The 27,470-nt window shown below is 43.0% G+C and overlaps 3 protein-coding genes across 3 annotated transcripts in view; all 3 read left to right on the forward strand.

The window, feature by feature from the left end:
* The first annotated feature begins 196 nt into the window (after nt 1-196).
* atp6v1ab (ATPase H+ transporting V1 subunit Ab) lies at nt 197-10,743 on the forward strand. The gene is made up of 15 exons (XM_079661795.1): nt 197-348; nt 2,467-2,569; nt 3,150-3,278; nt 4,450-4,664; nt 5,291-5,428; nt 5,519-5,670; nt 5,753-5,915; nt 7,694-7,802; nt 7,885-8,007; nt 8,199-8,313; nt 8,429-8,492; nt 8,585-8,788; nt 8,937-9,031; nt 9,131-9,302; nt 10,082-10,743. The coding sequence occupies exons 2-15, from the start codon at nt 2,488-2,490 to the stop codon at nt 10,172-10,174; spliced, it is 1,854 nt and encodes a 617-aa protein (XP_079517921.1). The 5' UTR covers nt 197-348; nt 2,467-2,487; the 3' UTR covers nt 10,175-10,743.
* Nucleotides 10,744-11,603: 860 nt separating this feature from the next.
* gramd1c (GRAM domain containing 1c) lies at nt 11,604-22,944 on the forward strand. The gene is made up of 18 exons (XM_079660997.1): nt 11,604-11,798; nt 12,868-12,976; nt 13,324-13,447; nt 14,160-14,260; nt 14,794-14,889; nt 15,183-15,263; nt 16,875-16,990; nt 17,488-17,644; nt 17,906-18,065; nt 18,175-18,318; nt 18,425-18,543; nt 18,630-18,772; nt 19,445-19,548; nt 19,895-20,065; nt 20,935-21,001; nt 21,109-21,228; nt 21,595-21,700; nt 21,968-22,944. Exons 2-18 carry the CDS (start codon nt 12,878-12,880, stop codon nt 22,034-22,036), a joined length of 1,977 nt encoding a protein of 658 aa, XP_079517123.1. The 5' UTR covers nt 11,604-11,798; nt 12,868-12,877; the 3' UTR covers nt 22,037-22,944.
* Nucleotides 22,945-23,898: 954 nt separating this feature from the next.
* The window catches only part of zdhhc23b (zDHHC palmitoyltransferase 23b), a gene marked incomplete at its 3' end in the record, with an annotated part of 4,072 nt that continues 500 nt past the window's right edge, over nt 23,899-27,470 (forward strand). Inside the window, 8 exon segments of the mRNA XM_079661850.1 lie at nt 23,899-24,165; nt 25,788-25,942; nt 26,352-26,376; nt 26,378-26,674; nt 26,676-26,909; nt 26,911-26,976; nt 26,978-27,045; nt 27,383-27,467. Coding sequence (XP_079517976.1) covers nt 25,806-25,942; nt 26,352-26,376; nt 26,378-26,674; nt 26,676-26,909; nt 26,911-26,976; nt 26,978-27,045; nt 27,383-27,467 — 912 coding nt within the window. The 5' untranslated portion in view covers nt 23,899-24,165; nt 25,788-25,805.

Raw genomic sequence — 27,470 nt, forward strand, 5'->3', positions numbered from 1 at the left:
ATACTATACAATTGTGTTGATTCTATTCCATCTGGATACATATGTTTGTGTGTATAGACTACTGTTACTTACATTCTTATAAATTGAAAGTTAAAACAGGCAACATTAACAGTAGTATTCTTGCATGTGTTGACAGACGAATCTCCATCCACAGTTGTCAATCTCTAACACTTTTAAACTCTTTACGGCAGAGCCCGGAGGAGGAGCCAAAATGGCGCCAGTTGCCTGGGCCCAGCAGTAAAACAGCAGTGAAATAAGTCAGCTGATCTCAGTCTGCTGTCACGCACCGCAGCAACCAGCGTTTCTCTCTCGAGGCAAGACACTTAACCACCACTCCACACCAAGACGGTAACTAAAGCATTTTTATTTACCTGTGTTGTCGATATTATGCACTTCTATCCTGGTCGTGTGTGGATAATGTAACATTTGGTTGAACAAAAAACGGAAGAACTATCGATTTTCAGCCAGGCCAGACCTGCTATCGTTTTCACAACACCGAATAACCTTAATCAATTCAGTGTGGTTGAATGAAAATCTATTTTATTTATCATATGTTTTTATTTTTGGACTAATTTCGGTGTCAGTAAATTAGTTTCTAGTTAAGCTGGCACACTAGATATCCTTCATAAATACATTTTCACATTACATATATCATAAACAGGCCCCCAGGTTATTCTAAGGCCTTTATATCTTTATTTTGGCATGTGTTTTTACATTAAAACAAAACCCTTTAAGCTACTATCATGCGACCAACTACCTGCATGTAAGGAATTTGCAATTTACATCATTGTGTCAGGATGTTTTGCACTTATATGTGATATTTCTGAGTCTATTTTTGACATCAAACCTACACGTTTCCAACAATTGAATATATGCAATCCTTTCTTTAGTACCCAGCACACATTAACCAGCATACCATCTAAGCTCAGCAGTGTAGTAAGGAAGAGTACAATTATCTTTATTATGGATTGTAGTCATATGGAAGAATGTGTCTTCACTGTGTCCTCACACAGTCATAACGTGTACTTCCCAGTTTTGCACCATGCTAGTTTTCCACTTCCTTAAAGACACTCATAGAGACCAGGACGACTAGTCATGTGCCAAGATCATATGATCAAGTGTCTGTTGCAGAAGGGATGAACGCAGATCAATGTGCCCTTAACAGCTTGGATCAAATATGGTGGCATTATAAGGCCTTTTTTAGGAAGTAAATCTAGATTTGGAGATTGAAACTCATCAAGCAGATAGAGATTTCTCTGTTATATAATATATGAATTAACCACCAGAACAATAGACCTTATCTGCTCACTGTTTTCTCCTTTTTGGAAGAAATTAACATAGATACTTCAAGGCATGAGTAATGTGGAAGTTGTGCTCAGTTTGAGTGAAACCTCATTAGGTGCCAGTCTTGTAATTCCTGCATTGGTCCTTTGGTGGAGCTGCTATGTTCCTGCACAGATGGGCTGAGCAGCATAAACAGGAAGATCTGTGCATCAGTGGGAAGGACACGAAAAGGGCATGGATGTGGAGAACTGAATGTGTGTTACGGATATCAAATAGAGAATTATAAATGGCAAATTCAGGAAGTAAGAGCATGTTGAATGGATTGCTTTGTGTGACGCCCACAGAATATTGCAGATTAAGCAGATTTTTAATAGGTGCAGTGCATCTGCTGTCAGCTCTCTGTGAGGATGGGTTTGTGTCACGACTCATGACAGCTTGTTATTCCTGCTAGAGGAGAAATGTGGAATCATGCACCACTTGGAAAACACTTGTCAATCTGTGTGAGAAAAGAGCATTTTTACATACGTTATAAACACAAGTGCTCTATGGGATTCCCCTCTTATGTCACACCGACTGTTCTCCTGCACCTGAAGCAGCAGATAAGGAGGCCTGGCCCGGAAAAGGCACCGTAATGCTCATGAGAAATAAAGAGTCGTGAGCAGCAGGGATGTTTTTTGACTAGTGGTTTCCATGGTTACAGTAGGAGATGCCACTATCGAGGTATGGCACGATGCTACGCACATATTTACATCTGAATAAGTGGGTTATTTCCCGTATTATCTTTAACTTTTAAATATATTTTCTATGGATTATTTTTCATTTTGTCTCGCTTTATGGTGAGAAATCTATTTTGTGTGATCCTAATGTGATCATGAGAACGACTCTACTTCTTCACAGATAAATATGAACTAAATGCTTTATGTGTAATTATAAGGCTGGTAACAGTGTCTCAGTTCTGAAGCAGCTCTGTGTGGTCTCATATGAAATGACTGAAGTTATCAAAGAGCTCTTGCCCACAGCTGCTCTTCCGCTTCTTATAAAAGCGCTCAACAATTCAAATGTAAAAAACACACATTTGGTTAAAAGCGTTTCACAGTAATGATCAGCCTCTCCTTGAGCCCTGTGGTTCATGTCCTTCTTTCCTGCTCTGTGTCCTTACTTTGTTTGTTTGTTTCCTTTCAGTTGGATTTATAAACCGTGAAGATGGACATGTCCAACCTGCCCAGGATCAGGGACGAGGAGAGGGAGAGCGAGTTCGGATTCGTCCATGGAGTCTCCGGACCAGGTTGGCCACAAACACCACCATTACATCCGGCAGAGTTACTACAGAAGTGTTAGAAAAATCTCCCTGGTCCCCGGCTTGAGCTTCAATCTCAGGATCCATCTATAAGTGATCCTCTCCAGAATGGAAGGAGTCATCACATACAGAGCATCAACTAGTTCCTGAACAGTGTCCTTCACATGCTGATATCCAAGAGAGGGAGTTCCACAGTCACAAGATGGAGGAATAGAAAGCAGTATTCAATGTTTACTTCAGATTAGCTCCACGTCACAAATGATCATGCTTGTCATATGTCTCTCTCCATAGAGGCTGAATCATCATGTTAATCACATAGCTATCATATGCCTCAAACAGTCCTGATGCTCTTCTAGCTAATCACACATCCTGTCATGTTCACAGCTACAGTTGGGATACCTTTGTTATCATGTCACTCATGTTGGAAGAGGACATTCAGTGTTTTCCCAACAAGAAGCCTTTAAAACAGACACAATGCTCATTCAATATTTGAGCTGCAACACAAACAAAAGACTTGTTCTGCTCTTCCTCTGTGTGGGCTGTTAATGTTCACCTTGTGTTTCTGCAGTGGTGACGGCGACAGCCATGGCGGGAGCAGCCATGTACGAGCTGGTGCGAGTCGGTCACAGTGAGCTGGTGGGAGAGATCATCCGGCTGGAGGGAGACATGGCCACCATCCAGGTCTACGAGGAGACATGTATCCTTCTGGACGTGCGGCTGTGTATTCCCTGCCTTTTGAATTCAATGTCACGGCTTATATTGATCCATTTGTCAGACAGACAGGTGAGGACAGACAGGTGAGGACAGACAGGTGAGAGACAGACAGGTGAGAGACAGACAGGTGAGAGACAGACAGGTGAGAGACAGACAGGTGAGATAGACAGACAGGTGAGATAGACAGACAGGTGAGATAGACAGACAGGTGAGAGACAGATATGTGAGAGACAGATATGTGAGAGACATACAGGTGAGAGACAGACAGGTGAGATAGACAGACAGGTGAGAGAAAGATATGTGAGAGACATACAGGTGAGACAGACCGGTGAGACAGATATGTGAGAGACGGACAGGGTGAGAGACGGACAGGGTGAGAGACGGACAGGGTGAGAGACGGACAGGGTGAGAGACAGACATACAGGTGAGACAGACATACAGGTGAGACAGACATACAGGTGAGACAGACCGGTGAGAGACAGATATGTGAGAGACATACAGGTGAGACACAGACAGGTGAGATGGACAGGGTGAGAGACGGACATGGTGAGAGACGGACAGGGTGAGAAGGACAGGGTGAGAAGGACAGGGGAGAGACAGGCATGTTATCAGTAGGGATCCAAAAAGAGTGATCCACCTCCTAGAAGGCCATCTTACATGATACCTCTGCTTTTAAAAGATCTCTGAAATATAATATTTATCAAATGTTTCATAAGAATGAGACAATACGAACATTTCATGTATTTACCATGAGCACAAAAAGATGGCGTGTTTTAATCCGTACAACACATAATTTTTTATCTAATAACACGATGAAGAAAATGTGTTTATTAGAAAGCGAGACGAAAGAGGAAGGGGAAGGAGAAGTGAATCAGCACATTGTCCGTCCGACCCATGAACTGTGAATAATAATGATGGTTGTAATAGTTGGCCTTTTATAAAGTGACATATGAGAAGTAATCATATTTTAAAGAACTCACATTCTTGCCCTTTTTAAGGAGAATGATAAACCATCCTTTGGTCACACGTAGTCTGTGTGCCGAGAGGCCAGCAGGGGGCGTAACGTCGCCCTCTGATGCATGAAAGTGTTTTTTCATTTCTACAAGTAAATCCTACATCCCAGTCGAAATGTTTTTTCCTGAGCGTGGGTGCAGCCGGCGTGTCTGTGGGAGACCCGGTGCTGCGGACGGGGAAGCCTCTCTCCGTGGAGCTGGGTCCGGGGATCATGGGCTCCATCTTTGACGGTATCCAGCGACCCCTGAAGGACATCAACGACATGACACAGAGCATCTACATCCCCCGAGGAGTCAACATCGGAGCCCTGAACCGAGACCTCAAGTGGGAGTTTAATCCCATCAAGAGCCTGCGGGTGTGTGCAGGGTTACAACCTTCATGTTGACATGTCGTACCTTAGGGGTCCAAAGACTATATTTAACACAATGTTTGTTTTGATTGTCTTTTGGGCAAACTTTGAAAATGTTAGATTACACAGAAAACACTTTTGTAAATAATAGAAGATGTTTTTAAACGTTTTAAAAGCAGGAAATTAGCTGTTTTTTTCTGTCTTTTTTTTAAACTTTATTTGTATTGATTTTTTACATTTGATGGAATACAAACAGGAAAGAAAGAAAACACACAGACGGGCATAGAAAAGGAAGTTAGATGTTTTTAAATGTACATATATTTAATATTCAGCTTGGCCTCAGATGATTAGAGGCCAAATATCATATTTAGACTTTTTCTTTTTTTTTTTTTACATATAATTGTAAAGCCTAACTTCCAACAGGAGCCCTTTGGGGGGGCTCTGTGGAAAAAAGGTTGGGAACCCCTCTTCTAAGTAATACAATATTTGGTCTTTTAGCACGTGGGGCAACGTAGTTCAATGTGCTCAAAGATTAATTACTATTATGATCAATTGAAAATGTAAGCTTAGGTCAGGTTCGGGCACAAATGGGATATATTATCAGCCTCTTTCTTTTTTTGTATCCCGATCAGGTTGGCAGCCACATCACAGGAGGAGACATCTACGGCATAGTGTGCGAGAACTCCCTCATCAAGCACAAGATCATGCTGCCTCCCAGGAACAGAGGCACGGTGACCTACGTGGCTCCGCCTGGAAACTACGACGTCAACGTGAGTCCCCCCCCTCCCCCTCCCCCAACTCTTGATGGTCAGTCCCCCACTGTCGGATGTTTGTGTTAACGCCCTGCGTCTCTGCCCCAGGACGTGGTGATGGAGCTGGAGTTCGAGGGGCTGAAGGAGAAGTTCACCATGATCCAGGTGTGGCCCGTCAGACAGGTCCGACCCGTCACAGAGAAGCTGCCGGCCAATCACCCGCTGCTGACCGGACAGAGAGTGCTGGACGCCCTTTTCCCGTACGTCTCCTCCTTTACTAACCTTCATCGCTCAAGACATGTGGCTAACCCTAACCCCCCCCTCTCCTCTCTTCGTGTGCAGGTGTGTGCAGGGAGGAACCACAGCCATCCCAGGAGCGTTCGGCTGTGGAAAGACTGTCATCTCTCAGTCGCTGTCCAAGTACTCCAACAGTGACGTCATCGTCTACGTCGGCTGCGGGGAGCGCGGTAACGAGATGTCAGAAGTACTGCGAGACTTCCCAGAGGTGGGTGTTTGTTAAAGACGACATGCTCATATTCAGGGTCATATTAGTATTGTTTGCCTGTACTGTGACATGTTTCCATGACAACTCATTACAGCTATTGATGGACTGCTTAGCAGAGATCAAATCCTGGCTGAGCCAAAATGTCCTCAACCTCAATGAGAGCAAGACTGAGGTTATCTTTTTTGGACCCCAACCTCCCAGGTTGATATTCTGGGCTCCCTCAAAAATAATATCCTCCCCTCTGTCACGAACGTTGGAGTGACCTTCAACAGCGCTTATAAATTTGATAAGCAGGTCAGCAGCGTAGTCAAAACCTGCTTTTTTTAAATACGACTATTGAGACCAAGACCAAGTCGTTTTTATCTTTTAAAGACCTGGAAAGGGTTATTAACGCCTTTGTTACCTCGAGGTTGGATTACTGCAACGCTCTGTACGTGGGTATGGACCAGGTATCAATTAGACGCCTGCAGCTAGTCCAGAGCGCAGCTGCACGTCTACTCACTGGCCATAAAAAGCATCACCACGTCACCCCAATTCTGGCCTCACTGCACTGGCTTCCAGTTCGGTTCAGAATTTATTTTAAACTCCTTTTATTTGTTTTCAAAGCCCTAAATGGGCTGGCTCCGGCCTATAGCCGAACTCCTCCATCGCTACACCCCAGCCAGAGCTTTAAATTAAGGTCTGCTGACCAGCTGCTGCTGATAGTGCCCAAGACCAGGCTCAAAACCAGAGGGCACCGAGCCTTCGCAGCAGCTGGCCCTCTGGAACACTCTGCCCCTCCATGTGAGGTCGGCCCAGACCCTAGGGGTTCTTAAATCTACACTTAAAACACACTTCTTCTCCCTGGCCTTCTAGTCAGAGCGGAGCACGACTCCTGACTTTTCCCTGTGTTTTCTATATTTCTGTTGTAATTTATGTCTTTTATTATGAATGTAGTAATGTGTTAAGTGATGGTAGTATTTATTACATGTACAGCACTTTGGCCCAGAGTCCTGCACGGGTCTGATTTTCAAGACCCGCTCCCGCCTCGCACCCGCGACGTGCAATACTGAACCCGCCCCGATACCCGCACATATTGCCAATTAGTTCCGCAACCCGACCCGACCCGTCGGCACAGGATCCGCAACCCGACCTGAACCCGCATATATATATATATATGAGCAGTGAAAACGTGCAATTATTAACACACGCAGTTTCATATTTGTCTCAAAAAGCGTGGGATGTTGGCTCTTTTCTCCATGACACCAAAAGCCTCCCAGACGTTGGATTTCGTTCTTGAGGAAGAGTTATTGAAAATGCTGTATTCTCCGTAGAGAGCTTCACCTCAGACATTCAGAATGTGGCGCGCTCAGCAGCAGATAGATGCGCTGCAGAGGTTATGATTATGCGCGGTCCCGCGGGGGAGAGGTTTGAGGATTTAAACATTAAACTAAATTATTATTATTTTAATATATTTATTATACAACACCCGCAACCCGACCCGCATCATCTTTGTTTTACCCAGAACCGAACCCGGAAAACAGTGTTTGAAAAAATACCACCCGCGAATCACCTTTTTTGCGGGTCACCCGTCGGGTACCCGCGATGCAGGACTCTGCTTTGACCCGACCAAAAATCGCTTTTAAATGTGCTTTATAAATAAACTTTGATTTGATGTTTCCTTTTAATGTTCAAAAAGCTCTTTATTTTACGAGCCCCAGCCATTGAGTGTATTCGAGCCTTTACATACTTCCCATTGAGGAGGTTCAGAGTGACTGACAGTGTGTTCTGACCCTCAGCTGACCATGGAGGTGGACGGGAAGACGGAGAGCATCATGAAGAGAACAGCGCTGGTGGCCAACACGTCCAACATGCCTGTGGCCGCCCGAGAAGCCTCCATCTACACAGGTACGTTTCGTATGTTTACAATAAATCACATGTGTGTGTTCTCACGTGAGCGCTGGATGCTGACTGTAGCTTGTATTGGCAGGAATCACGCTGTCTGAGTACTTCAGGGATATGGGATACCATGTGAGCATGATGGCCGACTCCACCTCCCGTTGGGCCGAGGCTCTCAGGGAGATCTCTGGACGTCTGGCTGAGATGCCTGCTGGTGAGTTTGGAGTCTCCTGGATATTATAAAAAGAGCTGAGTTAAGCTTCGGTATATCTGCCATTAGGTTTATTGTAACTACCACTGAAACGACTTTTTAATTACAGCGGTCTTATATGTGAATATTTGTCTGCTTTGATGGTGGACAGAGTTTCCTTTACCCGTTAAAGTACTTCCTGTTTCTGCCCACAGACAGCGGGTATCCGGCCTACCTGGGCGCCCGCCTGGCCTCCTTCTACGAGCGCGCCGGCAGGGTGAAGTGTCTGGGAAACCCTGAGAGGGAGGGCAGCGTGAGCATCGTGGGAGCGTGAGTACAGCCTCTGTCCACCAGAGGGAGACACTCTATTATTTTTCTATTATATTTGTATTATTATGACGTTAAAATAAGTAGAATACAAAGCTTAAATGTGTTTGTCTCTCAGTGTGTCGCCCCCTGGTGGAGACTTCTCTGACCCCGTCACTTCCGCCACCCTGGGTATTGTACAGGTAAATCGTCAAATTCAGATTTTCCTTTTCAAGCTTCATTGATTCAAGTTGCTCAGGCCTTTACTCTATGTGTCCCTGATCTCGTCCCTCAGGTGTTCTGGGGTCTGGATAAGAAGCTGGCTCAGAGGAAGCACTTCCCCTCCGTCAACTGGCTGATCAGCTACAGCAAATACACCCGCGCTCTCGATGAGCATTACGACAAACACTTCCCAGAGTTTGTGCCTCTGCGCACCAAAACCAAGGAGATCCTGCAGGAGGAGGAGGACCTGGCGGAGATCGTGCAGCTCGTCGGAAAGGTATTTCATCCTAAAGGCGCCGGTTTGATCCTTTTTGATTAGCTGTAATCTCATTGTAGCTTCAAAGGCAGACTTGCATAGTAGAAAAATCCCATCTAAACCATATATTTTTTGCTCCTACACATTTTAAATTTGAATTTCGTAACAGGCATCACTGGCAGAATCGGATAAGATCACCCTTGAAGTTGCCAAACTGATCAAAGACGACTTCCTGCAGCAGAACGGTTACACTCCGTACGACAGGTAACCCTTCAGTCACACTCGCAGGTCAAGAAGATGGAGAGAAAGTGAGACTCCACTGTCGGGTAACTCTCACTGATTGGTCCGTGTCTATCTCCTCAGGTTCTGTCCCTTCTATAAGACGGTGGGCATCCTGTCCAACATGATCTCTTTCTACGACATGGCGCGGCACGCAGTGGAGACCACGGCCCAGAGCGACCACAGGGTCACCTGGGCCATGATCAAAGAGCACATGGGAGAGATCCTCTACCGGCTCAGCGCCATGAAGTTCAAGGTGTGTGTGTGTGTGTGTGTGTGTGTGTGTGTGTGTGTGTGTGTGTGTGTGTGTGTGTGTGTGTGTGTGTGTGTGTGTGTGTGTGTGTGTGTGTGTGTGTGTGTGTGTGTGTGTGTGTGTGTGTGTGTGTGTGTGTGTGTGTGTGTGTGTGTGTGTGTGTGTGTGTGTGTGTGTGTGTGTGTGTGTGTGTGTGTGTGTGTGTGTGTGTGTGTGTGTGTGTGTGTGTGTGTGTGTGTGTGTGTGTGTGTGTGTGTGTGTGTGTGTGTATATAAAAGCACTCAGGAGGAAGTTGGATGGGGGGGGGGGGGGGCTTATGGATATACAGAGTTGAAGAGGTGGGTTTTGATGAATTCATAGAATAGCAAAAATACTGATATCTGTCAGCATGGTTTCTCTTTTTATTTTAGACTTGTCGCTATCTTTTGTAAGTTCTGAGACTCTAAGATGAAAGGAAGTCAAACCAAAGATATGGATCCTCTCCAAAATGTGATTGGCTCATCAACAACCTTCCACTAGTTCTTCCATAATCCTGTTAACAAACTAAACGACAAATATTCACATAAAGCTGACACTTTCAAGATAAAAGGGCGACGTGTTTTCAACCTAAACCAATTAAAACTTGGGTCTGCACATGCCATGTTAGACATTAAGTATTTTTTCGATGGGACCCTTTGTCTCCAAGAACTTTGAATACATCTTTGAACTCCACAGAATCTTAACATAACCAATGTGTCAAGAGTGAGCTTTTCCGTCCTGACTGTATTTCTTCGTTGCTGCAGGACCCGGTGAAGGAGGGCGAGGCCAAGATCAAGGCCGAATATGCTCAGCTTTTGGAGGACATGCAGAACAGTTTCCGCACATTGGAGGAATAATCCGCCGCCTCTCTCAACCCTCTCATCTCTCCGCTGCAGAAGCACATTCCTCCTCCCTGTATCCCCGGTGCTCCCTTTGTGACCGAGTGTTTGCAAATTCATGTGGAGGGACAAGAGAAAGATGTACTGTATTCATTATTATGTTCTGCCTCATACATGTAGGCAAACTCTGGGTCCTCTGCATGGTTGTTGGTCGTGTGTGTGTACGTGTGTGTGTGTGTGTGTGTGTACGTGTGTACGAAAGAGGGATCTCTTCCACCCTGTTTCTTCCTTTCTCTGTTTACATGATTTCTTTGTGTATCCGTGTTGCTCTGCCTTGAGACGATTATTCGGTTGATGTATTGTGACTCATGGACCATCTGTACAGAAGAGTATTGAATATAAGATCAGCCTATTTATTGCCAGCGTTCCACGTGAAAGCTTTGTCGTCCTTTTTCTTTTTACGGTTGTGTTTCACGCTGTGCAGTGTCGTGTACTTTGCTGTGTGAATGTGTACGAGTCCGAACTCCGCTGTCCGATTATTTCATCATGTTACTCCCAAATAATTAAAACATGAGGATAAAGAAGAATATGTGTGTGTGTGTGTTTGACTGCTGTTTCAGATGATGCAGTTAGAGCAGCTGAACAGGTCTGTCTGCATAGCACTCTCCAGTACCCTTTGTTCATAGAACATTGGTTTGAATACTTAATAGTTTTTTCTAAAGCACAGTTATATTTAGTAATCAATAAATACAAGGTGTGGAGGGAGGTGTGTTTTGATATAAAAAAAAGTTCATGTGAATCTTAACAAAAGCATCTTTAACTATGCATCAATGCACAAAGGTGGGAAGTAACTAAGTAGACTTACTCAAGCACTGTACTTTTTGAGGTACTTGTACTTGAGAATTTCAATATTTTTGCTACTGTGTACTTCTACTCCGCTACAATTCAGAGGTAAATGTGTATTTTTACTCCACTACATGTATTTAATACCTTGAGTTACTTCACAGATCTGGATGAATGATGTGAAATCTAATCAAGTGTTAAATCGGACTTTAGTTCCACCTGGAGTAAATCCACAAGCTACCCTGCAGTATACAAAGTCATTCAAACTATCTGCACCTTTACCAGCTTTGAGAACATTTTCATGATCAATCATTATAAAACATATCATATATATTATTCTGAAATGGACCAATCTGCACAACGACTACTTTTGGTATAGCCTTAGTCAGTCTATACGGCGCTGGCCTAACTATATGTTGATGCTAATACGTGTCTACTTTTACTTGAGTCACATTTTGATTACAGGTCTTTTACTGTAACAGAGTATTCCAACGCTGATACTTCTACTTCTACTCATGTATCGGAGTACTTCTCCCACCTCTGATATGAAGGGAGTGAATGAAGGTAGATGAGGATATTTAGCATGTGACCAGCAATGGGCGTCACCGCTGAAGATGACACGGTAACTCCCTACAGGTATGTCTTCCTGTCCGGATGAGATGCACCTGCAAAAAGACGCGCGTGCCCAACATTTACCTCCTCAAAGCTGCGTGGGACCACATTGGTGCTTTCTGGGCTTTTTTATTTTTTAACACGTCGCATTTCCAACCACAGACAACCTGGGTCCACTCCGCGTCAGGTGAGTGAGAACAATACTTTAATCTCAGCCAGCCCGCATGTGGAGACATGTTGAGGTAAAGGTATTGAGAAACACCGGCACGGATTAGATAATCAGCTTTATCAGGTTGTTATTGTTTGACTAGACATGTCAAAGATGGCTGATAGTAGTTTCTATCAGCTGATTCAATCTGAAAGTATACAATGTTTGAAAGTGCCACTTGGTTGCTGTGCAGTGGTGGGAGAAGTAATCTGTTACTTGGGTAAAAGTACCAGAGTGTAGGAATACTCTGTTACAGTAAAAGTCCTGCATTCAAAATGTTACTCAAGTAAAAGTATCAAAAGTAAAAGTTATCATTGTGCAGATTGGTCTGGTCTGGTTTCAGAATAATAGATATGATATGTTTTATAATGATTGATCATTAAATTGTTCTCAAAGCTGGTAAAGGTGCAGCTAGTTTGAATGACTTTGTATACTGCAGGGTAGCTGGTGGATTTACTCCAGGTGGAACTAGAGTCTGATTTAACACTTGATTATATTTCACATCATTCATCCACATCTGTAAAGTAACTCAAGGTATTAAATAAATATAGTGGAGTAAAAGTATGTGATTTATCTGTGAATTGTAGTGGAGTAGAAGTACAAAGGAGTAAACAATACTGAAGTAAAACTCAAGTCCCTTAAAACTGTACTTAAATATTAGAGTAAATCTAGCCACTGATTATGTGCGTGTTCATTAAAATGTACCCCAATGTTTTCAACTTTGACACATCTTATCTTACCGATACTTTCCCATTGGTGTGTCGTAAGTGCATAAAGTGTTCTGTTCATTGAGATGCGTGACTTGACTTCAGGCCTAACCCTGCTAGTCAAACCAGTTCTGTAGCCGTGATAATGACTTCCCTGGGGCTGCAGCTCTGTGACATTCCCCTCCGAGGTTCTGGCTCAGCCCTCCACAGACACCCAAGTTATTCCCCCTCCTGTCACCTTAAGACACGGGGGTTCGGGGGAGATTGCACTTTGTGTAAAGTACATCTATAGCAGTGTGGAAGACGAAGTTTGACACATCATATCATCTTTTTTTGAGCAGCCCAGAAGAGATGGACCAGCTATCGCCCCGGTCCGCAGTGGGCAGTGAGGATGTGACAGATGACTCCACGTCCATGCTGGATGTCCAGTGGAGCTCTGATGAAGAATTGGTACATTTAAAACTATCCAGTAAACACACATCTCCTGCTGCTTTTATATACATTCATTTATAATAATGTATGACATGGAAACTCTTTCACGGCCCTCCTGGGGGGCATGTTTCCCCTCACACAAGTGGGACTGCTGTTTCCTTCATGATGCAAAGCCCCACAGGCTCATAATGCTGTTTATCATCCTCTGGAAGTCACAGGAGATCATTTCAAATCTCATCCTGTCTCCACTTTTGAACCTGAGATTAGAATCACGCACAGGAGAACGACTTGTTCTGCTGAATAAAATATGGACGTTGCCTTTGTCTTTCTCTCAGTGTGTGTAATGTTTGAATGTCCTCCCTCAGAGCTCCTCCGACCCTCAGGGCCAGTGTCTCCCTGCTCCGTCTCCTCTGCCCAACTACAAGCAGAGGTTGGATGAATTCAAGAAGCTGTTCAGAGAGCTGCCCGAGTCCGAGAGGCTCATAGTGGGTGAGCAAAGTGTTTGTCTTTTTTAAACCCCTTTATCTAAATCTAACCCTTTTTATCTAAATATTTGCTAAGTTGAAAAAACATTTAAAAATAACTTAGACTATGTAATGACACAAAAGCAAAAAGAAATCTCCTCTACTTTGGAGAGCCGAACATCTAGGATTTCTTTTCTTTTTTTAATAAATACTAATTATTTATCGGCTTCCTTAACAGATGCACTTTTCTCAGAATAAGAACTCACATTTCTACATGGAGTATAGGTAAATCACAACAAAGAAACAAAACCACCAATAAAGAAAACCACAAACATCTAAATGGTAATATATTTAGAGTAAGATGAGATCACTGTCCAAATACTTATCTTATAATCCAACTCAATTATATCTGAAGACACACTGTGAACAATCCCACACACATCTCTCACTGTTTCATTACAGATAAACCACTGTTCTTATTAAATGGGAAGTGATCATGACTAGACATGTGAACTTTAACTCAGCATCATTACAAACCACAAGTATTAACTATGACTATGATTTCCAACACATCTTAATACTCTGGGAGATGGAGATCAGTTCATTTAATATTAAGTATTTATGGTCTGTTTCTTCCTCCTTTACCACAACGTCTTTCCACTGTGACCTGTTTTATAAATACAAGCGAACACTCTTTTTTTTAATTGACGGTTGCCCTGCGTCATATCTTCCCTCAGACTACCCGTGTGCCCTGCAGCGGGACATCCTCCTTCAGGGACGACTCTACCTGGCAGAGAACTGGCTCTGCTTCTACAGCAATGTGTTTCGGGGTACAAAGGTGAGAAGAGAGCGGAGGAGGACAGACAAAAGAGAGGAGGGGGTTTCAGTCTAGAAGCAGACTGTGTTCACATTACTGCAACAGCACATGGTTGGACCTGAAGACACATCTGTAACCATTTCCAATAGGATTATCTCATTCCCACTGCTCACATTATACTCTCTTTTTAAAGTATGAGTAGAGTAAGAAACGTATACAGTGTGAAGATTTTAAAATCCACCATCAAACAATACATTTAAACAAATTGAACCCAAAAAAAGTTCGATATCTGGTCCATTTTTTGGAAGATATATCGAATGTTCCTGTCAACAGCGAGAGATTGTAGTTTACACCACGTGCAACAGTTTAAATAGAGTACAAAATAACAAGGAAGACACTGTAGCTACAACACTTGTGGCAGTGTGTGTGAGTTATGTCATGATGACATCACCACAACATAACTCACTGGACAACGTAATGCTTTCCAAAGCTAGATTATTTTCTTTACAGCCCCCTTTTATAAACATGTGTGTGACCTTTCACCTCTTTTCTAGATTACACTGACTCTCAAAGACATCATGAGTATGACCAGAGAGAAAACCGCTCGTCTAATTCCCAATGCCATCCAGGTCTGCACGGCAACGGACAAGGTATATCGTGTTAGAGAAGAGACTGATCAATTTAGATTTGATTTGTTTTTGATCTGTATTTTTGAAAATGATGTAACTTTTTATTTTTTTATTAATTTTTTTAGCATATTGTTTATTGTATTATAACTTAGTATTTTTTTTAGCGCATTTAAGATATGCAACACTAAGCTGTCTGTGGCTCTTTCCTTCTGTAACGCTGCAAATTTCCCCTCTGTGGGACTAATAAAGGTATTCTGATTCTGATTTCCCAATTATAAGACACAAAATAACTTTGTTTCTCTTCACACCTGCAGTTCTTCTTCACGTCCTTCTCAGCAAGAGAGAAGAGTTACCAGGGAGTTTTCCGCATGTGGCAGAACACCCTGTTGGACAAGGTACGGCCCTGTACGGTCTCCTCCTCCACTGATCATGCCGTTTTCATATCTCGAGTCATTTTTAGCACAAACCCTGTCAACACACACTTCTGTTGTACAATCTTTTGACTGCTGTGACTCCCACAGCACCAGCAGGCTTTAAAACATTCTGCTTATGTAATCGTTCAGAGTACATGAAGCTGTCTTCCTCTGAGGTTATCATGCAGGGTAAAGATCTGCACGCAGTGAGGTTTGTGCATGAATCCAACACAGCTTTTCTTCATCGTTCCACATACGGAGGAGTGTTGTTATCTGTGTGCGTGTCAGGAATATCGTTAAACCTCCTCAGCTTGACGTATGTATTTGTGTTCAGCAGTCTTTGCTTTGCAAGTTAATTTCCTAGTTTGAACACTGCAGGTGCAACCATGTGAGATGTTGTACAGGAGTTGAAGTTGGAGGGTAATAACCCCATTTTATTGATAATAGTGTTGCAATATATGATAAGTTGTTTTGGGAGAGAAACTTACTCTTCAGGGAACACAGGGATTTTAGCCATTGCAGATCATTTACATGCACTAAAGCCAATATAACACACTACAGGGATATAATAGGGCCCCTTTAATATAAATTCGCCCTAAGTATGTCAGGGAAGTAGTTTAAAAGGAAACCAACAGCTAAGCATAGGCAGCCTTATTTGGAAAATCGGCATATATTAAATAGATCCTATTAAATGACTATGGAGGCAATGTACAGAAGAAGAGGAACCATGCAGCCTTGCCTACACTAAACTATTCTTAAAGACAGGCACTATGGCAGCCTACCCAGGGGGTGTAAGTCTCCAGGGATCCGCAGCGCAAACACCTGTTTTTAAAAACATCAGCTTCAGAGTTCATTGACCTCAGGTGAGGCAATGAGGGCTCATTTGGATTCTGCCTCAAACTGCGCTGCACGTACCGGAGACTTTTAACGGAGTCGCGTCAAAACAGAGGAGTTTTTTTCTTGGCATGTGAACTGTCACTGAACCGGAGTGTTCACAGGTAGAACAGAAGCGTTTATTTACATTTTATCACGGTGTTAATCAGGGGAGGTGCGTCTTGAGACCAGCACTTCCTGACAGTGCGTCCAGGTTCATATCAGTGTCGGGGCTGAAGCTCACAGCTGCGGGGAAATGGCCTCTGACAAGTAAGGAAAAGTCTTTGTGATTGGATCTGTAACTTTATCTGGGGTTTAAATGCGATAGAACACCGTATGTGGTTTTATATTTAAAAAAAATAAAAAAAAACGTAATTTCCCCGTCGGATTTTACGCAAGGAAGGGCGTCGTAATACAGACTGTTTATATCCCTCCGCCATATGGAACCGCGCATCTTGTTTAAGTATGTTTGTTAAGTTGCGCTTCTATACGTTTAAAGGGTTTGAGTGGTTGACAACTGGTTGTTTGTTTGTCCCCCATGGAGATAAGACTGTAATGGTGCTGTGTGAAGGCTGCATGTTTCCAGGTTACCTACTTTAGACTCTGAGTCACATGCAGTTTATTGTTCATATTATGGTTTCTATCTGTCCTTTTTATTATGTAAGAGGAACAGATATGGTTTCCAAACAAGCCTTGATATTTCCATGTCTTCTCTTCCAGCCTCTAACCAGCTTGGAGTTGTGGCAGATGGTCAAACAGCATTATGGGAATGACCTGGGTCTGAGCCATGAGGAGATGGATAGTTTACACATGTCAGAAACAAGCATGCATACCAGGTAGGTTCAACTTACACACACTCATACTGTGCTGTCAGTGGTGGGAAGTAACTAAGTACATTCACTTAAGTACTGTCCTTAAGTACACTTTTGACAAACTTGTACTTTACTTGAGTATTTGTATTTTATTCTACATACTTGTATTCCATATTCTATTTTGTTGGCAATTGTTGTACTTTAAAAAAATGTTTATGTATAAAAACAAATGATATTTGATAAGATGTGGTACCGTACTGCTAATATACCTACTAGTATTTTACAAAGTACATCATTAGTAAATTGGCTGGTTTAAATGCCCCAACATGTATTTATAAAAACAGGATAATATGATATCGTAAAAACAGTTATTTTGACACTTGAAGTACAGTTTGCTGAAAATTATTCTGCATTTCTACTTGAGTAACATTTTAAATTCTTGACTTTGACTTAAGTAAAAGTAAAAATACTAGGGTATTTAAATACTTATTTTTAAGTAAAGAATGTGTGTCTTTGTGTAGCCTGCAGACAGCGAGGCCTGGTGGTGATGAGGGTGTAGGGAGGCTCGAGCGCCCGCCTTCCCTTCGCCTCCCCGGGATGGAGAACGGGCCCTTAGAGGCCTCCACTCCAGGGGACGACTTCCCTTCGCCGCTCGGCTCACACAACTCTTCAAACATGGTATTACATATTATCCTTATTGTTACGTTGACTGTGCATGTGCCAAATCACGTACAATGTGTTGGAGTGCTAGCCAATAGACGTGTGAGTGTTAAATAGTGATGTTAACATGTTTTTGAAGTGAACAATGAAATGTTAGCCTTTGCAGACTATTTACATACATGCACAACAACTATATAACAAACCACAGGAAAGGGAAAACCCCAAAAAGCATAATAGTACCCCTTTTTAATCTTATTGTTTTTGATCTCTCTCCTACAGGAAGACGCTCGCAGCCCCCCCTCTCAGCGGCGCAGTCCGGCTCCCTCGCTGGACCGCCTCGCCCCCGAACGGGTTTCCAAGCGATCGTCGCTTTCTCTCGACCTCAACGCCAACCAGAACGACGCGTCCGAGCAGAGCGGCTCAGAAACGAATGAGGATGGTAAGAAGAGGCACTGGTGAATAATACTTCTGCTCATTTTCTTTTGTTTGTTTAATATTTCCCCCCCCTCTCTCTCTCTCTCTCTCTCTCTCTCTCTCTCTCTTTCTAGTGGAGGAACGAGTGGTAACGTCCGAGGTCCAGGGTCGACTTTTTATAAACAAGGTGTTCCACATCAGTGCCAACAAGATGTTTGAGCTGCTGTTCACCGACTCCAGCTTCATCCGCAGGTTCATGATCATCAGGAAGACAACCAGTAAGTATTATGAAGGCATAACCAGTTCATGAGACGAATGCATGCAGCACTTCTAGCCCATACGATCTTTCACCTGTCACGTCAAAGTTGTTCTTTGTGTCATCAGACTCCAGCTCTACTGCTTGGCAGAAAGACGCCTCAGGCCACATGAAGCGGAGTCTGAACTACACAATAAGTATCAGCAACCCCCTGATAGGAAAATTCTCCACCGCGACAGAGAACCAGGTGTGTTTTATACCAGGCTGAGATGTGTGTGAACATGCTTGAATTGATAAATAAACTTGCATTTTTGTACTTGAATGATCTCTCAGACGCTGTACAAAGAATCCCGGGATGGTCAGTACTACCTCTTGGACTCGGAGGTGTACACTCACGACGTTCCCTATCACGATTACTTCTACACTCAGAATCGGTACTACATCATCAGCAACTCGAAGCGGAAGTGTCGACTCAGGTGAGATAACCTTCAGATTACTGTAGGTAGGGACTGTTAGATTAGCATAAGATGGAAATCTCTTTTTGGCACCTCTCATAGGACGCACTATAACATCCCATCAGTGCGTGATACTCATCAGTATTTAACAATAAATAAACTATAATTACCTCAATGCGCTTTCATGGGTTACAGTTTGCATCCATATCTCTTCCATTAGACATTTGTGGTAATAATAAGCAAATTCATTTTTCAGTTAGAGCCAAGAAGGTGACGTGAGGCATTACTGACCATGACCTTTTAACACCAAATGTAATCAGTTTCTCCTCGAGTCCATGTTGTCCAAATTTGAAGAAATACGCTCATGGTGTTTCTAAGATATCATGAGAACGAGATGGACATGACTTCCCAGTGACCTTGAACTTTTGACCCCCAAATCTAATCAGCTTATCCTTGAGTGCTTGAGTTGATATTTGTGCCAAGATTGAAGAAATACTGAGATATTATCATGTTCACGAGGATGGGACAGCGAGAGAATGCTATGCCTCCTGCCAGTGCTAATACATGCACATATATATATATATGAGTTATGTTGTTTCTTGTCTTAAAGAGCAGCCTTGACACCTGGTAAGGGGCTTATGTCAGCTTATCTCTTCACTCTTTGCCATTTACAAATGTCTGTTGTGCTGCCAGGGTGTACACCGATGTGAAATACAAGAAGCAGCCATGGGGCCTGGTCAAGTCCTTCATCACCAAAAACTCCTGGAGCGGCATCGAAGATTATTTCCGACAGCTGGGTGAGTAGAGAGCCTTGTTGACAAAGTGTGGAGGCAGAGGAATGCACTTCCCTGTCTTCTTTCATTTATTTAATCTCTGAAGTGTTTCCTCCAACACACCAGGCTCTAATGCCATGATTGACTTTACTGCTGCTTTTGCAAGGAAGTGTAAAAGCAGTATAATGGGCTATCAGCCAGTTTAAGTGATTTGTGCTCTGAGCATGGCTTTAATCAGGTCAGTTTCCTGCAAAGGTTTCTCGGTTTTTCTGCTGCAATATTTGTCAAATCAATCACAGACTGTTCTAGCCCTTCAACCTCTGCCCTATATTTGTGTTTGACTCTCTGGCCCTGTGTTGACTCTGAACAGAGGCAGAGCTGCTGGAGGAGGAAGTGGAGATGAATCAAGGAGGTGGAGACACGGGGAAGATAGGTGGTCTTCGGAGGAGGAGGCGGACCTACAGCCGGACCCTGCCCGAGCACATGAAGCCCAACAAGCAGTACGGGCAAGACCCAGAACAGCGCAGAGATAGCAACATGGGTACATGACGTCATACTGTATAAAATAAGGATTATGTTTGTTGAGGAAAAATGTATGCAACTCTAATGTCTGTGCGTTGAATATGAAGCTACAGCCAGGAGACAGTTTAGTTTTTAATTTAATAAATAGCTTAGCATTCAACGCCATAAAAATATGAGGTTCCTTTTTAACATTTCCCTTTTTGTACAAAATAAACAAACAACACATTGTTTGTTTAAACTTTAAAGCGGCTGCTAGGCAGAGTTTGTTACCTACAAACAGAGCGAGACTAACTTCTAGTCTTTAAGCTAAGCTATGCTACTCCTTGCTCTAGCTTCATATTTCATTCCCAGATAAGAGTAGACCTCTTTTATGTATGCACATTTTGTCCTGAAACATCACACTATATAGTTGAGGCTGCTTAGTTGAGATTTACAAATTATCACATTTGTTCAAATATGTTTATGATGATGCTAAATGTGATTGAACTTGCGATTGTTCTACAATTCCCATTTTAACATAACAAGCATATATATTTGAACCATGGAACATATTCCCTTAATCTCAGTCGGTCAATCGGAGACGATAGTGCATCAAAAATCCTGTTTCTCTGCATTCTGTGACGAAGCCTTAAAAGATCAAATGTTATCGTGCAAGCTGCATGCCAGACAGCAGCAATGCTCCATGGACTTCTGTTACTCTCACTAGTTGCACCCTTGACACACCCACAACACGGCTGAGTTTGTGTCTCTGGCTGTTGCAGAAATAGCAAAGAAATAGAACAACACAAACTTTTTATAATGACTGCAGCCCAGGTTTTGTTTTCAAACAGCCAGCACATTTAAAAAACGAAAATCTCTTATTTATTGATCTGTTCTGTTGTATTTCAGGCCCCATAGAAATGAACAGCCCGCACGGATGGAGCTCCACAACATTAGTGATTGGGATGAGTTTGATGTACGTTACCAACCTGAAAGCAATGTGGTTTGAATTGTGTAAAGCTTTCTGAAGTGTCTCTTGAGTCATTATGCAGTCAGATGAAACTCTGCTTTCTTCTCTTACAGTTTGCTGATTCTGACGTTGATGAATCTGGGTCTGTTTTTCAAGTTGTGGGCCATGGAGGACGTAGCGCACCGCATGTACCTGAGCACCAAGCATCGGCTGAGGGAGAGGAACGAAGCCCGGTCAGAGAGCTTTCTGTTGCTTTTGCACAATGTATATGACTTCCCCCTTCAGGTATCACGTGTCAGACAGTAGCTCAATTACTAGTTGACACAATCATACGGGAAGCAGACGCTTCTAATGTGGGAGGAGAGGGGGGAAGGGGTTAGTCTTCCTTAACGTTTCTCATAAGAACACTCATGAGCGCTCTTATCTAATGACTCATGTTGAACCTGTCTGTTTCATTAACATTAGTTATGTAAGTGACATCATCTTGCTCCTTCCCTTTTACCCCTCCTCTTACCTGCGCTTCACTTTGTGACTGCCTCAGTTGTTCTGCTTTTATGTGTTTGTCGTAATCAATACTTTCTTATTGTGTTGTTTGGCAGCTTGGCCCCTGATTACATGCCCAGACAGGGACCAGAGTACCAGAGCAGAGAAGACGCACAGCTGCTAAAAAATGTCCTGCAGGACTCCATCAACCTATTAGAACAGGTAGGACAGGCTGCACTGCACAATACACTGCTTTCTTTGCATAAAAGTTCATCATATGCTTTTGGAACGTTGTCTTGTAGTTCGGAAGCAGATGCATGCAGCTTGAATGTTTCTATCTCCACAACCAGTGGGAGTCCATCTCATTCATTCATAGCTGTTTATAGTGGCTGTTCATCCAAGATATAGCAATTCAAAGTATATGCAAAAAGTGGCTCCTTTTTCAAAAACCTAGAGCAGGTGTTGAGTCATTTCTTCTTCTCCTCTCAGCTCCGCAGCTCTCTCTTGGTGCTGCACAAGAACTTTGGGATGGCCAATCGTACGGCAGACCCACAGTGATGCTCCTCCCCTGGGCGCCTGCAGAGATCCCGGCCCTGTGGAGGATAAAAAAGGACTGCGGTAATGAGCTGCCTCTGAGGAGATCTCTGTGATGTTTCCATGTTGACGTTCCCAGACTCCTGACATGAGTTCCCAGGAGTGATACGTCCGGGGCGGGGCATCAAAAGCAAGGGTTGTGGACTAACAGCTGAGTCGGACACACATGGATCACTATTTCCTTAAACAGTGGCGTTGGATATCAGAAAAAGCCTTCGCTATGTGCCTTCCTCTCCACTGATGAGCCATGCCACGCCAAATGAGCTATTGTAAAAAGTTTTATTTTCGTTTAAGTAATTTAATATTATTTAAAACCTGTTTTCTCTATTTACATTTTTTCACATTTTAATTTTTGAACAGGTGCCTTGTAGGTTAGGCTGTGTTTTAGATATATTTGTAGGTAATTTCCTTTTTTATAAGAATAAATATTTTAGAATCAGTGATGATTTATCTTGTTTTATATTATGTACACTGCAGGAAACATTTAAAACGGTAAAATATTTGTATTATACTGTTTATGAGCCAAATCAGGTGTTCAGGAGATACTGTTTTTTAACGCATATCAGCACTTATTCATCTTCCTGTACAGGTGTTATCACTCTTGTATGTCCTTAAGTGAAATACTTGGTGAAGGGTCAGTGATGCTGTCTCAGGTCATCTCAGCACTATCTTACTGTCGACACTAAATTACACTCGCTCTGTGATTTCTTTAATTGTTTTCGACACACCACTACTTTAGCTTTGAGCCTTGTTTGATGTTTACAGTGTTTCAATCACCCATATCTGTGTGTTTCTGCAGACCACCACCAAATGATTTTTACATATGTAGAAATAATGCTGTTTTAATAAACAAGATTTCTCGAAAAAGTGAATCTCGAAGAGTCAAGTTTTATACATTACAACATATTATTAATGTCAACAACCCAAAAAGATAGTTTACTTTATTTAGAAATATGAGATGCTGGAATCAGGTACATTTAGCTATTTTTACTTGCAAATATGAATCAGAATACAGAGAGAATCTGCATACTAAAAACAACTAATGAAGTAATGAACAGGATATTAAATAGTACCTTGAGTTGGGAATAACCTGTTTCGACCTTGCCCGGGACAAAGGGAAATAACCCTTTCTCTCTTTTTTAAACATCTGGTTACACTAAGGGCACTGGGAAGTATTTAATTCAATCAGGATGACTGACTATTGTTTTGTTTGTTATTTATAAGGCTGTTAGGAACGTCCTGTACTCTGCTGCTGGATCAGAAATGGAAAACAAAGTGTCTTTGTTCCTTCATCACCGGTGAAATACAACACTGTCTTAATTATTCACAGGTGGCAAGTCCTTATTTACTCCAGCATGAAATACTATAGTGTATGTCAATCTATCTGCAGTAAGGTCTCAGTTGTGTACAGGATGGTGTTTTCCCTTTAGTGGCTCCAATGAAATGTTATTGTTATATCTAGTTTTGCAAAGTTACTTAGCAGACTATATTTAATCAGCAGTATGTTGAATGTATAATATAATTCATACAACATACAATTGAAATAGGCTACATCAATTATTGTTCCTTGCAAAAACCCTTCTCATGAATAGAGAAATACAAATTGAGTCATAAAAAGAGTGCAGTCTGAAATCCTATTTTTATTTTATTCGGGATTTACTACAAAGTCATTTAGGAATCACCTATAGCAAGAAGTGACATTATGATTATTATTTTTTTAATTTAAGTCTTCAGTGTATATGAAATAGTTAAAAACACATATACAAATAAAATAGGCATGATCTCACACATGACTAACTGGGAGGTCCAATCATGACGTCATGACGTAAACAGTTTGGGGCGTGGCCACATGACGTCTCCCTCACCTCCATCAGCGGAACCGGATCCGGACCAACCGACAGGAGCAAACCCGGTGTAAGACCCCTCTAACCGGGACAGTTTTAAAACAGACCGGTCTTTAGCCACACTTGCGGTTTTTCTGGAGACTTCCACCGCCCACTGAGGGTCATGTAGCTCAGAGAAACCCCGAGCTGTTACCGGGGAGAAGACTTCCGTAGAGAAGCCCGGTGTTCTCAAAGCACCAGCATGTGTAGGTATGTTGACGCTTTTAGCATTTGTTGTGTATTTCTGCTGCCACATTTTTTAAAAGTTTTTAAAGCAGTTATGTGTTGTCAGGTTTGATACGTGACAGTATGGCTCAACTGTGACCTGCAGACGGGCTGTCAGGAGACGCTAAATATAAATAACATACCTGTCAACTCAAGAAAAGCATAATAGTTCATTTATAAGAGCAATATTTGTATTTGTAGTGTAGGGAAATGAAGTGTATGGGTAAAAAGTATTCTACAAACCTTAATATGTTAACTAATATGTCCAATTTCCTGTTCATAATGAGCCTGCCTGACTGAATTGTTGTCAACTTTTATGTTGACATGACAGTTATTGAGATTAAAGGGAACGTCAACTCAAAATACATTTAAAATATTTTAAAATATATAATAAGTTATAGCTTTATTTGAGCTGAATTTCTAATAAACAGTACATTAAACCCAGGGCTTGATAATGGTCCTGTGAGGCCCTAAAAGCACCCAGGGGCCAGTCGTCACATATGGAGGGTCATGCTGATCAGGAATCCTTTGACATAACCTGTAAAGGACTTTTTTAAATGACAGTTCAAAGGTAACTTTCTCAAACACTTTACAGGTAAATCTCTGGAAATATGACGTATTCGTCATCCTGAGCGGAATCATCATTAGTGATTAATCAGCTGACTACTTAATTGATTGAATATTGACTGTTTTGTCTGAAAATAGTAAAAGAAAAATCACTATTTCCCTCTACTTCCAAAGCTCAATGTGTCATGTTTTTAACCACTTTTTGAAACCTAAAGGCACTCAGTTAACTATCACATACAATTAAGAAAAGCAGAACATTCTCACAACGTAAAAGCTTAAAGTACCAGCGATCAAAATAGTTTTAGATTCATTGTCTGTCTTCCTACTGAGCTACATCCATCCTTCCTGCAATTCAATATATTTTGGGAGCTTTTCAATTTCCTGCAAGCATTTGCAAAAATGTTACCGTAGAGAATCCCTTAGTGTTAGGAGAGAGCTGCTGAGCTCCACTGTCACGCTGCGAGTTCTTTTTTTGTGTGAAGGAGCAGATGTGTTAGTGGATGCTGAACACAGTGCGTGCAGCCGTTTGTCTTCTCTTTATAGACTCTACTTCAAAGTTGCCTTAAAGAACTCACCAGATAAATAGTATTGACTTTTTAACCAACATCTGAGGACTTATACTAAAACACAAAGTCACGCTTTGATGGATTGCTAATCAGAGACTCATTTAACAGCACCAGATCCCCAGAGACGTCTAACTGAGCCGAAGCATTAATCCCACTTAGCCTGTGCTCGGAGATGAAGGGGACACTGAGGACCGGTGATTGTTATAAATGCTTTCAATACCTCCGCTCACCTCAGCTCAGATCCATCAGAGGCGTGCAAATAAGCCAGCAGCGGTGGGACGGTTCAGCTCATCAGTAAAGCGTGACAGATGTGTGACAGATGTGAGGGGGAAAGGTGGACTGGGTGGGGTCAAATAGGCAAGGTCTGTTCGCAATGTTGCAAATCTGTTTGATAATGCTTCTCCAGCTGCAGTTTATTTACAGTACGAGTCTTTTACTGTGGTTTTATCTATAACACTAATGTTCTCTTTACAGGCTGTAAGGCTGTCCATCATGAAGAAGCGTGGTAAAAAGCATCTGGAGGAGGAGGAGTCGTTGTGCTGCTGCGAGTATGTGAACAGACTGGGGGAGCGCAGCCATGTGGCCGCCTGCTGCTGCGACTGTGAGGACCTGGACGACGCCTGTGACCGGTGAGGGACAGTTCCATCTATATTTACAACTGATCCATTGCTTATTTCTTTCTCTATGAAAAGTGAGTCACATTTCGTCCATCACAGTTATTTCAAGTGCTTGTTTTGTCCAATCAGCAGCCTGCAATTCAACTATATTCAATTTACAATGATATTAAATAGCAGAAAACATGAAATCCCCAAAGTGGAGAAGCTCGTACCAGCAGCTGTTTGACATCTTTAAGCTCTGCGTGGCAATAACCATGTTGGTCTGTTGGTCGGATCGATCAGTAGGTCAACCTCTCTGATCCAAACTGAAATATCTACTGTTATTGCTTTTTGGGTTTTCCCTGTCCTGCAGTGCGTAACAGAATATGAACCTGAAGATTATCAGACTACGTCCTCTTCAAGTGTTTCTTTCCTCTTTCAGGTTTCTAAAGAGGGAGTCTCAGAAACCCCGAGTCCCTGTCTCATGTGGCTGCAGTTTTTACAGACCGGATCCGAGTGCCCTGGCTGTGGGGGGGGGCTCGCAGAGTGGAGCTGTCCGTCATCCCTCCTCTCATCCTCCTCCCGGTGCTTCTTCACATCGCTGCCCTCCACTTCCTGTTGGGCGTGGTGTCTCTGATCGCTCTGCCCGGCCTGGTGCTGTGGTACTACTACGCCACCCACCGCAAGAAGGGCCGCACGCTGTTCTTCCTCAGCCTCGCCCTCTTCTCCATCGGGTACATGTACTTCTTGTTCCTCACCGAGGTGCTTCCCCCGCGGGGATTTTGGTCTCTTTCAGCCGGCCGTTGTAACTTTAGGGGTCATACTCACCCTGGCGGCGCTTTTCCACACCAAGAGAGACCCTGGCATCGTGCGGCTGAACCTAGAGGACGTCCACAGCACGGTGACGTATCACAGCCCTCTGGCAGAGAGAGACTCTGCTGTGAACGGGGGGAGACACGACGTGACGATGACTGTAGCCAACAGGGCGGAGACGGCGAAGCAAGGGGGAGGCTGAGCTGCAGGAAAGCGGCCGTAGGAACTGGTGTCCCGTGTGCAAAGTGGTGCGACCCCCCGAGGGCGGGACACTGTCGGATCTGTGGCGTCTGCGTCCGGCGTCTGGACCACCACTGTGTCTGGTGGGTCCCCTCACAGAGCCTCTCACTCCGCCTGTCTTCACTGATTCTCCCTCTCTGTCTCACATCCCAAACTCTGAGGTCTTCTTATTTGTCATCTGCTCGTCTTTTCTGCACAAGTTTTTCAATAAATCCAAAAAGACTGAATGGGTGTTTGTTCTGGTCACACCTGTTGTGTCTTTATTAGCCATATTTGTGTGTTGTGTCAACATCACACTGATGCAGCTACGATAAACAGTTTCCTGCTTTCGTCCTATGTGTTTAGTGTACGATGTAAGATGTTTTGTCAGCCTGTCTGTGTACTTGTTTGTTTGTGCGTCTCCTCCCTCGGTGCGGGCAGGGTAAACAGCTGTGTGGGGCTGGCCAATCACCGCAGCTTCCTGCTTCTGCTCCTCCTCTTCCTGTCGACGTCTCTGTACGGATCAGCC

This window comes from Notothenia rossii, assembly GCF_949606895.1.
Source record: "Notothenia rossii genome assembly, chromosome: 12".
Taxonomy (NCBI): domain Eukaryota; kingdom Metazoa; phylum Chordata; class Actinopteri; order Perciformes; family Nototheniidae; genus Notothenia; species Notothenia rossii.